Raw genomic sequence first — 11,355 nt, 5'->3', positions numbered from 1 at the left:
AAAATGGAGAATTGAAGGTTCAACAATAAAACTAATGTATTCGTAAAATAAACATATATTGTATATTGGTATACATGACTAGCTCTGACATAAAGGCAAAATTATATCTTGTAAAGCAAAAAGATGCAGGAATGTAAGTAGTAATACGTTATATTTTTAAAAAGTGCATTAACTTTTTAGCTGTTTCCTATATGTTTCTTTCAGCATTCTTAAATTTTCCTCCAGAGAGGCTACTTCCTCGAAACGATGTGCCTGTCTTGCTTGTGTGATGTAGTTCCTTACAATATTCATTTGTTCAATTAATGGATTGTCATCTTGGTCCCCTGTGCATAATTATTTTTTAGCATATTAATTTATACCAAAAGCAAAAAAAAACCTTTTATAGCATCATTAGAAATATTAGCTGGTGACCATCCTGTTGTAACTGTAACTTTTTTAACAGCGGGTGCACTTTGAGGAGGTAAGTCATCTTGAAACATTCTGGAAAATCTTTCACGGATTTTTTCTAATTCTTGTACAGTTGGCGGGGCAGGCAAAGTCAACAAAGAGTCCTGACAATTATCCATCATGATTGCTTTCTAATACCATTATTTAAACTAACCTTTATGTAATTTGATGTTGCTTTCCAGATATTGTTTTGCAGCAAAACAGCTTTGGGCATTTCTGGATCTATGGGCTCAGATGCAATTTTCTTACCCAGGGTCTCAATCATTTGAGCTTTTTCAGCTATAGATAAACGAAGTGCCTGGACGTCCTGTAACAGGAATGTTGTTTCGCCCGCAGTTAATGAGTTATACATCTAAAAACACTTCGGTTAAATTATTTGTCATTTTTGTTAAATGATGTTACTTTGTTATAAAGATCCACTGAACTCTGTATTTGTTTTTTGTTGGATTGAAGTAGTAAATATAAATGCCAAATTGTTGGTTTTTTCATTTGTTCAATTTGGACTTTCCTTCGAGACTCTAACATGTTCAAACAATGCACGCATGTTCTTAAACTATCAGTTTCTTTGCCTGAATGTTCTCTATCACTGACATTGGTTACTGGTGCTACTATTGTTTCTAAAATCATCTGTAATGATAATGGTAAAAAACAGTTAAGATTAACTTACGGGCGACGTCGTAGGGTAAAAAGTAAGAACAACTATTACACATAATGCATCCACATAACCTGCAGTGGTGCTGTCTTCTAGCTATATTAAAGCTGCTCGCGCAAGAAGGGCATCGAGTTACTGTTGATCCATCTAACCAAGCTACTAATTCTTGTTCCTGCTGTTTTCTATCTGAACCAAATGTCCTTAATAACCTATCTAATCGAATAATTAGTTTATTAGTTTCAGCAGTTCGGTGATCTAGTCTCTCTCTTCTAACAGTTTTAAAATAATCTGTATGCGTCAAAGACGGACCTGGGTCTTGAGGTTCACTGTATTCAATGTGATATTTGTTTAGTGTCAGTTCTTTAAAATTCTGAATATCTTGCTCATCTAACTTTAGGATTTTCTTTTTGGCTTTTCCATAAACTTCTAAAAATTCAAGAAGCATTGATCTTTGTCCTTAAGATAATATAATTACTAAAAATACCCTTAATTGATTTTAAGAATTCTTGTTCTTCTGAATGTAAATCTTGAAAGTGGGTTATGAGATTATTTGGCGATCTCATATCTTTGTGACAAATAGGACACAGAAAGCCTTCTTGAATATCGTTATTCTCTGCCATTCTTTTTTTGTTCTTAATAGAGAATATGCAAAATTTTTAAGAAAAACATTAGTCGAAAAGTTACTAACCTCATTTATTTAGCAATGACGTTTAGTGTTGTTGGATGTATATAATCGAAATATATCGATTATTAAGTAAACGAATAATCAATTAGGCCACCGAGATATTTTAATTAAAATCGATTACATCAAATGGAGTTTTATAAAATTATCATGTAGCATGGAAAATAAATTATGTTTTAATGAATTATAGAACAAAATTGTTTGTTTTTCGTTGTTTTGTCTCAGTGATGTACATTGTAAAACATCAAAAGATAGATCAGGAATTATCGTCTTTTTCTGTATTTGCTCATCTAACGATTTGGTGATTCCCCTATTAACCTAAAAATAAGTATAAAAAAATTATAAAAAAATATCAACGAATGATTGCTTGAAACATTACTCCAGACAATAACAAAAATGATGTGCGGTACGTAGTGGGTTTAAGTTCAAAAATAACAATAAATAAGACGGAATATATGCGTGAATTACACTTTCTAGTATTAAAATGAAAATAAACACTGCAGTAGGCAATAGATTATACATTGATGACGTGATTTCACTACTACTTTGGTTATACATACAATCTATTAAAATATAATGCTCACCAAAATTATATCAGAACTATAAGCAAAATATAATATCGAATCCATTAATCATATCAGTATATTCAGATTAGATATAAAAAATATATACTAGAGATTTAATAGTTTCTTTTGTTGAAAAAAAGCATTTTATAGAGATATAAAAATGTGATGACAGTACGAAATGTTAATTATTCATGAATTAATGCAATTCATGATTATAATTTAAAAATTAACTCGATTTATAATCCCTTATGTACTCTATTGTAATCTTTAGGTTTATAATTGGATTTTTACAGAATGAAATAGAATACTCGTGTAATAGAGCTCTCTTTAGTATATTTTAGAGTGGACTTTACAAATGACTTTTTATAACGACTTTCATTATGTATATTAATCAATTTTTTGGGTAAATTTTACCGGTTATATAGACACTACAAAGTATATTATTTTAAGAAGAGTCATAGAATTAGATTCTAATATATTTTTTTTTTATTGTTACTATCTGCAACCCTTCATGTAGTCATTATATCCAAGACAAAAATAATAACTCAATAATAACTTCAAACTAATTATAAGTGTAATATTATTTGTTTGGTTCAATATATTTATGTAAATTATGTCGATAATGCCTAATACTATTTTAGCTCTTGGATAATATATCAAAGTAATTGACATTAATGGGTAATAGATCAATACAGTATGTTTAGTTGCAGAACCGGTTAATTAAAAAAAAAATTAACCTAAATTTAAATCTGATAACTAGAACCAATTTTATTATCACATAGTTACCTGTATCTTATAAATGATTGTTTATCAACATATTGTTTTCATTATTCCAAATAATCATCTTAGAGAGCAATGTAAAAGCTAAGCATTTGAGCGGAAATGTGGGTTGCATAACATTTGAATCCTTTCGATAACATGTTAAAAAGGGATTTTTCGATTACAAAATATACATGAGGTTTTAATATTGTTATTCTTGAGATTTTGATATTTGGGTTATATATCATTTGTGAAATAAAACAAAATATATGATTATAATTCTTATAATTATGTAGTAGTTATTTACAATAATTTTATTATATACAGGTCCTATTTTTTATGTCTATAGTAAGTCTCTTATGTATTTTTATAAAATGTATTCACGTATCTGTTAATATTGCATAGACCATCATGTTTAATAATACTTTGTTTTCCATATCCACAAAACTGCAATATTCGGTTTAAACTACCGATAAGAGTAGTTTAAACTGTATAGTTTCAACTTAAAACAATTTTTTTCTCTTTAAGTAACGACCAACGTCACTGGCCCAAGCGTCCAGTGGCGTTCGTCTTCGGAATTATGAAAATAAAACGTTAAATAATTTTAACAAATTTCTTTACAATCTTTAACAATTAATTTACAATGTTATATCTAATGCTATTTACTTTTTTTACTTTTTTTCACAAAACAAAGTATACGCTAAGAAATAAATACTTATATCGTGGTAGTTTTTTTTAAAGGTATTTAAGATAATTTAATATAATTGCACTTTTTATGAAAACATTGTTCTTGTTTTAGTCATTACGTAAATAATCTCATTGTAGTTTTGGCGATGTCCTGGGTTGGATGAACTGTCCGAGATTTGGTTGATCGTTACCGATTGGAGAGATGGTTCGAGAAAAAATGAACATAGAAATATTTGATCACAAACTTCTGACATTTTATGTACAACATTTACGACAAACAGAACATGCTATGGTTGAATGTCCAGTTTCCTTTCGGCCAAGTCGCCCCAAATGGCCCCGGACAGGAGGTCGCGCCTCTCCGTCGAGCTCTTTCCCATCAATCGTTTCCCGAACTGCTCGAAGACGTTCTCCAGGTGGTTCCGCAGCTCCGTTCTGATCGATAGGTCTTCGGCTTCGTCGAACGGCACCCGGGGCTCGTCCTCGCTGTTCCCGAAAGGCTACCCCTGTTAGGGACTGGCTGGCAAGCTGTCGTCGCTCTCCAGATACGTCACGTAGCCGTCGGTGCTGTCCGGGTGGGTCATGGAGTCGGGCGGCGGTGGCGGACCTCCCGCTCCGAGGAGGCTGCCCGGATGGGGTCCCCCAGGTCCCGCGCTGCCCGGCGGTGGACCTCCCATAGAAGGAGGCGGTAGATCGTAGCCGTGCATCTAAATCAAGACGAAAAATGAGGAAGTGTGTCGATTAGAGTGTGGTTGGTTGATTTACCTGATTCACCAGTTGTTGAAATGCGGGTTGGTGAGGTTGATCCAGATCGGAGTGCATGGCGAAGTCGTGCAGCGCCTTCCAGGGCGGCTGGTAAGCTTGGACTTCCAGAGGGTGTACTCCGAGGGGAGAGTCGTGGCGTACCGGTGATGATGCTACCATAGGGATACCCTGCATGGCTCCGTATCCCAGCTTACGTCCGTCCTGTGTTGCATAATACTATGTCAGGTTAGAGAATGCCAGCATTATTTTAGAACGGGTTAAAATTATGTTGATTAAGATTGCAGCAAAACTTCAGGATGTTTGAGTTAAAAACAGATTGACAATATCGGTTGGTAGCAATATACTCAATAATTGTACGGAATTTCATCTTATTTTTGTTGTTGTATATTTTCAATGTTTGCTTACTGTCTGTTGTGATAACATATACAGGAGAGAGACAAAATAATATGAACACCATGCATATAGGGCCCGTCCGGTTTATAAAAACATTAAAAATCCACAAAATGATTTTGAATGACCGTAAATTGAAATTGAATGGAATAGCAGACACTCTAAAGTTATTAACCGAACGTGTACATTATATCATTCACAAATATTTGGGTATGAGAAAGCTCTGTAGAAAGTGGGTGCCGCGTGAGCTCACTTTTGACCAAAAACTATGACGAGTTGAAGATTCGGAGCAGTGTTTGAAGATGATCATGCGTAATAACTCGAGTTTTTGCACCGATATGTGACAATGGATGAAACATGGCTCCATCATTTCACTCCGAAGTTCAATAGACAATCATCTGAGTAGACTGCACACGATAAACTAGCTCCAAAGCGTGGGAAAAGGTAACAGTCGGCTGGCAAGGTTATGGCGTCGGATACTATATCTTGAAAAAGGATGGATCATCAACAGCGACTATTACATGGCGTTACTGGACCGTTGGAAGGACTAAATCGCGCGGAAGGACACATTTGAAGAAAAAGAAGGTGCTGATTCCCCAAGACAATACACCGTGTCACAAGTCAGTGATTTCAGTCAGTGTTGAATAAAAAGAATTAATTTTGCCAAAAGAATGTGTTTTATTATGGTAGGCCGGGGATTTTTCAATTGACCTGTTAAATCTAAACAGTTTTGAATATTGAGTTTAGGCTGTTTTAAATATATACACACAATGCAACAGAATAGAATAATAATTCAATCCAATATAAAAGGTTTGCATTTGTTGCAGTATATCTTATTGTGTCTGATGTTGTTGTTATATTCAACAAAAGTTGTTGAATGTTGTATGGATGCATCTTCATTTGTGAACGTTGAAAGATACACTGTGACAAAGTGAAATCTTTGTTTATGTTGCTTTCTATGTGGACGAGATGTAGCCAGACTGAACTTATATTAAAATTGTGTAAAGTACTACATTCATTTTTAGTGATGGCGTTCAAGCGATGTCTAAATATATCAGTCTGTATCATATCAGTTATTGTAATAATTATATTTTTTCATGTTTTTAAATAAATAAATAAAGCACACTAAAAGTTTCGCTACCATTTTGATTGCGCGTCATCTTGGTTATGTGACATTTATCTCAGTTTCGCTTTAACCATTGTGTTGTATAGACGTCCAAATTTTGTTATAGATAAATATACACCACAAGAACGAGCAGAAATGGTGACAATATTTATTGAAAATAATCGTTTCATTATTGCCACTCAGTGGAAATTGCGTCAAAAATATCCTAATCTTCCAGTGTCTCACAGAACCACAATTTATCGTTTACATCTCAAATTTCGACAGTACGGTACGACAACAGTCAGGCCTCGTTCTGGAAGACAAGAGATGTCTCGTAACGCTGAAAATGTGGCTCTAGTGCGTAATAGTATTGCAGTCTCCAGAAACATCAATTCGGGGACGTGGTTCCCAGTTACACATTTCTGCACGCGGTGTAAGGCGAATTTTAAAAACTGATTTGAAAATGTTCCCTTATAAAATTCAATTAGTCCAAAAATTGCTACCGAGAGATCCTGATCAACGAGTTGAGTTAAGCCTGTCTGATGAAATTGAAGATTTTTCGTCTAAATTGATAATCAGCGATGAAGCCCATTTTCTTCTCAGTGGCCACGTCAATAAACAGAACAGTCGGTTTTGGGGAACACGGAATCCTCAATTCATTCATGAAACATCATTGCATCCACTAAAAACAACTGTATTGTGGTATTCATGCTCGGTATTCATACGACCAAGGTGTTGGGCCACGTCAGTAAACAGAACAGTCGGTTTTGGGAAACACACAATCCTCAATTAATCCATGAAACATCATTGTATCCACTAAACACAACTGTATGGTGTGGATTTTATGTTGGAAACATCAATGATCCTTATTTTTCTGGAAATGACCGAGGTGTTGCCGTTACTGTTACTGCTGAACGATACCAAGCCATGATTAAAATTTTTTTGTGCCTGAAATAGAAGAGCAAGGACTAGAGGACATGTGGTTTCAGCAAGATGAGGCTACAGCATACACAGCTCGTTCAACAATCCAATTATTGAATGATGTTTTTTCACGAAGATTAATCTCGCGAAGTGGCATGGCCAGCCAGATCTCCGGATTTAACAGCACCAGTCTTTTACTTATGGGGTTTTTTAAAATCAAAAGTTTCAACATCTTAAAGACAATATTCGTCACGAATTTGAAGAAATTCAGCCTCAGATGTTGCAGTTGTATAGCGAATTGCGGTCACCATTTAGCCGATATAATTTTTCAATCATAACTAAAAAATGACCAAATAAGCTTTTTATGAAAACCACACTTACTTATCTTTTCTTTGAGCAAAGTTATAGGCATTTAAAATGGTAGCGGGACTTTTTTTTCCCTACGTTGTAATATAATGAACAACCTGTTTAGAATATTGTATTAGATCGAGGTAAAGACATAACGACGGTGAACGTTTGACTAACAATACGAAAGTCTAGCTAAGAAGATACAGGAGCTACAACCCTGAAGTCTCAGTTTTTTAGGTTTATTTTTCGATTTATTGGTTTTGTAACAATTGAGAAAGAAGATATCCGAACAGGGAAATCAAGGTAAAATTAGCATAAACAGCAAACGTCAAAAAGGGGCTCAAGGTGATATGGTTCAAAAGTTCGTTGAAAACTATTTCGTACTACGAAGAACCCTAAAACTACCGAGGCGATTTAGGAGGGCGAGATTTAGGAAATTTTATTCAAAACTCATTTATTGTTTTGTTTGAAGCCTGTAGTCTAATAGTAGTGTAACCCAAATTATCAAAAAATAATCATATGAAACAACCGAGTAAATAATTTATTGTCTTGAAAATGTTCACCAGATTCAGTAATTCAGTTACCTCTATTAATAACTCTAAAATATAATAAGAAAAGCTTTTCTTGTGTAACTTTTAACGTTCTGAACTGGAATCAGTCTTTGATATCTATAAAAAATGCTGTTTATTATTGTAATATAATTAAATTTAAATAGACTATATACACATTACGATTATTAATGAATAAATAAATCTTGTTTTCTTTTTATGATTTTAACATTGTTCATAGTATGCCATGAAAACATTCTGAAACTTCTAGGATAATAATATTTTTTGACAGTTTTTATCTAGACGGCTGTTGAAATTGAGTTTAATATTTTTTCTATTAGGATCACTTTATTCTGCTTTTTTTACTAATTTTACTTTTTTTTTACTTTTAAAATTCAATTCGGTTGTTAGTGTTTGATAGGATATCATAGTTCTTTTTGTAAAGCACAACAACTCTGAGTATTAACAATAATAATAATATTTTTAGCCGGCTTGGTGGCGCAGTGGTAAAGGCGATGGGATAGTTCTCCTACTGTTGCGATAGCCGCGGGTTCGAATCCTGCTGGGGTAAATTTATGTTTATAATTGTTTAATATTTGTGAATGTTCTAGGCAAGAGTGTAAAATCCGACAAGGAAAATGATCGCAGTCACGCCAGTAACCAGGCTGGGTAAGACCGGATGTCTTCTGGGATGATTTCTAAAGTTGGTTACTCGCTAGTCGGTAGGCTTAATGCTGAGGACCGTGGTTCGGAGCCCACTTTAAACTTTAGGCCCAAGTAAAGCGCCTTTAGTAAAAGCCCTTTCAGCCCAAAAAATAAATAATTTTTTTAAATTTTTTGCTATTAATACTTATTTATTCATTAATGATTTTAAAGTCGTTGTTATATTCATCTCCATTTTCGTATTAGTAGTTAATCTTTGTTGATATTTTGTTGAGTTGATAACTCCAATTTCATTGGTTTTATGATCGTTTGTTACCATTTAAATTTAAGGAAATTATAAACTAACAAAGTTATAGACGATTTTATTTGATACGTTTTTGAAAGCTGATCTAAAGTCATTTTTGTCTTCATCTTTTTTTAATTGTTATCTATAGTTTGTTTTTAGAGAAATTTAAAAACTGAAAATGTTTTCATAGTTTTGATCAAGATGGCCGAGAAGATGGATGTATTTATATGATTATATAGAGTTTGTTGTTATTGTTATACTATTATTCTTTCCTGTGGAAGTTCCTGCAATTGATTCAATTATTGGTATTTTTTATTTTAAATCAATTCTGGAATAGAAGTCCGTAGAAAGTAATAACACATTTCCAAACCAGGATATGTAACTAACAGGTCAATTGAAAAGTACCCGGCCTACCATGGTAAAACACATTTTTTTGGCAAAATTAGTTTTTTTTAAACATAATTCCTTTCAAGGGTGATACACTGATTATAGCGACACTCCAACTTTTCGATACCATTTTTGTAGTACGATTTGCCCTTTGCGTCAAAATAGGCCTCAGTTTCGGCGATCATGTCTTCATTCGACGAAAATTTCTTCTCAGCGAGCATTCTTTTGAGATATGAGAACAGGAAATAGTCACTGGGGGCCAGATCTGGACAATGCGGTGGATGAGGAAGCAACTCGAAGCCCAACTGCATTGTCTTGGTGAAGCAGCACTTTCTTTTTCTTCAAATGCGGCCGTTTTTCGGCGATTTCTTCCTTCAAATGGTCCAATAACGTTATGTAACAATCGCTGGTGATGATCCTTCCTTTTTCAAGGTATTCAATAAAAATTATTCTATGCGCATCCCAAAATACAGACGCCATAACCTTGCCAGCCGACTGTTGCGCTTTCCCACGTTTTGGAGCGGGTTCATCGTGTGCAGTCCACTCGGATGACTGTCGATTGGACTTCGGAGTGAAATGATGGAGCCATGTTTCTTCCATTGTCACATATCGACTCAAAAACTCAGGTTTATTAGGCTTGATCATATTCAAACACTGCTCCGAATCATCAACTCATCGTTGTTTTTGGTCAAAAGTGAACTCCCGCGGCATCCACTTTGCACAAAGCTTTCTCATACCCAAATATTCGTGAATGGTATGATATATATGTTGAGTTGATAGCTTTAGAGTGTCTGCTATTTCATTCGGTTTCAATTTACGGCCATTCAAAATCATTTTGTGGGTTTTTAAATGTTATCGTCGGTAACAACCTCTTTTAAGCGTCCACTGCGTTCACCGTCTTTGGTGGATATTTCACCATGTCTAAACTTAGCATACCAATTCCTGATGGTTGGTTTTCCCTGGGCAGTGTCCGGAAACTCGGCATCAAGCCAACTTTTTGCTTCAACTGCATTTTTTCCCTTCAAGAAGCAATATTTTATCAACACGCAAAATTCCTTTTTATTAATTTTTTTTCACAATAACAAAAGTTGCTTCGCTTAAAATGCTATAATTCACAAACTAATAATCCGACAGCTGTCAAATTTATACACGCATCTTTTGAGAGTTAAGGCTAACTAAAAAACTTATGGATTTAATTCTAGTAGCGCAATCTATGTGTCAGGCCCGGGACTTTTCAATTATCTTGTTACTATAACTCTACATCTGTATTGTTTCATCTTATATCAAATTCGTTACAAATATTTTAGATGTTGCCTCTTACATTTCCCTGTTTTTGAGAGGAAATAATCATATTCAAATAATTAAATCAGTTATTGGTTTTGATACAAACAAGTTCTCGTAGAGTATTGAGTAAAAAATACTTTAGATTTTAAAATAACTGACATTCGGTTATGATTCAAGGTAGACAATATCAAAAAAGACGAATATCGAAAAAAAAACGAAAGAAACTTCGGGAGCTTTCCAGGTAAGAAAAGCGACCCCCTTCGTCCTCGCTTACCGTTCGCGAAAAAAAAACCACCGAATTTGAGAAGAAAGCGGCTACAAACCAAGGCCGCCGTCGAGGAGACGACCGAAGAACCAGAGAGGAAGAAAAAAACACAAGCGACAGGCAAAGGCAAAAAAACCTTGTCGAACACACTTGTTAACAAGCACGGAGATCCGGCTACCGAGCCCGGCCAATCGGGGGCTGGGCCAGCTCAATCGATGCCGCCGCCCGATTCCCATTGGACGTAGGCGGGGCGATCCGCCCACCCCAGATCGAGTTGGAGTGGGAAGTGGCCGGCGTGCGCGCAACCCGTCGGACACGCGCACCGGCACGGATCGATAATGGGTCGGTTGGAAGGGGGTGTACGGTGGGGGTCGTGGGATGTTGTGTAGGGGCGTTTTACGGGGTTGTTTTTAGGGGGAGCTCTGTGGCTTTGAACGTCCTACGGATATGGTGCTGCTTGGGGGAGCATCGATGTGAATTTAATTGTAACATTGCGAGGGGGAGTTCAGGATGGTTGGGGGAGAGAGGGGAAGGAGCGACTTTTACCAAGAAGGCGATTTAACTTCTTCGTCCTTTTTTTTCTGCTAGAGATTTGGTGCATTT

At 35.3% G+C, this 11,355-nt stretch overlaps 2 protein-coding genes across 3 annotated transcripts in view; both read right to left on the bottom strand.

Annotated features, from left to right (window-relative positions):
• Positions 1-39: 39 nt before the first annotated feature.
• Rbsn-5 (Rabenosyn-5) lies at positions 40-1,816 on the bottom strand. Its single transcript, XM_076403837.1, has 6 exons — positions 1,584-1,816; positions 1,115-1,525; positions 850-1,064; positions 602-799; positions 377-551; positions 40-323 (listed from the first exon to the last, which is right to left on the bottom strand). Exons 1-6 carry the CDS (start codon positions 1,717-1,719, stop codon positions 169-171), a joined length of 1,290 nt encoding a protein of 429 aa, XP_076259952.1. The 5' UTR covers positions 1,720-1,816; the 3' UTR covers positions 40-168.
• A 1,558-nt stretch (positions 1,817-3,374) lies between these two features.
• The window catches only part of tup (LIM1_Isl and LIM2_Isl domain-containing protein tup), a 97,748-nt gene continuing 89,767 nt past the window's right edge, over positions 3,375-11,355 (bottom strand). The window contains exons 5-6 of one of the 2 annotated variants that reach the window (XM_076403835.1): positions 4,556-4,771; positions 3,375-4,497 (exon numbers count right to left, since the gene is read on the bottom strand). In XM_076403835.1, the coding sequence (XP_076259950.1) occupies positions 4,300-4,497; positions 4,556-4,771 (414 nt within the window). In that variant the 3' untranslated portion in view covers positions 3,375-4,299. The remainder of the gene's footprint in view (positions 4,498-4,555; positions 4,772-11,355) is intronic. The other variant, XM_076403836.1, reaches the window with a different exon arrangement.

This window comes from Rhynchophorus ferrugineus, unplaced genomic scaffold (genome assembly GCF_030347505.1).
Source record: "Rhynchophorus ferrugineus isolate W39M unplaced genomic scaffold, kcgeb_rfMv2 rfM4, whole genome shotgun sequence".
NCBI classification, from domain to species: Eukaryota; Metazoa; Arthropoda; class Insecta; order Coleoptera; family Curculionidae; genus Rhynchophorus; species Rhynchophorus ferrugineus.
This window is presented reverse-complemented; position numbering and strand designations above follow the sequence as displayed.

Coding starts and splice junctions, on each gene's coding strand:
- Rbsn-5 (XM_076403837.1), bottom strand. CDS start 1,719: ATGGCAGAGAATAACGATATTCAAGAAGGCTTTCTGTGTCCTATTTGT. Junction 1,526..1,583: donor ATTCTTAAAATCAATTAAGG/GTATTTTTAGTA, acceptor TTGAATTTTTAG/AAGTTTATGGAAAAGCCAAA. Junction 552..601: donor CAACATCAAATTACATAAAG/GTTAGTTTAAAT, acceptor GATAATTGTCAG/GACTCTTTGTTGACTTTGCC.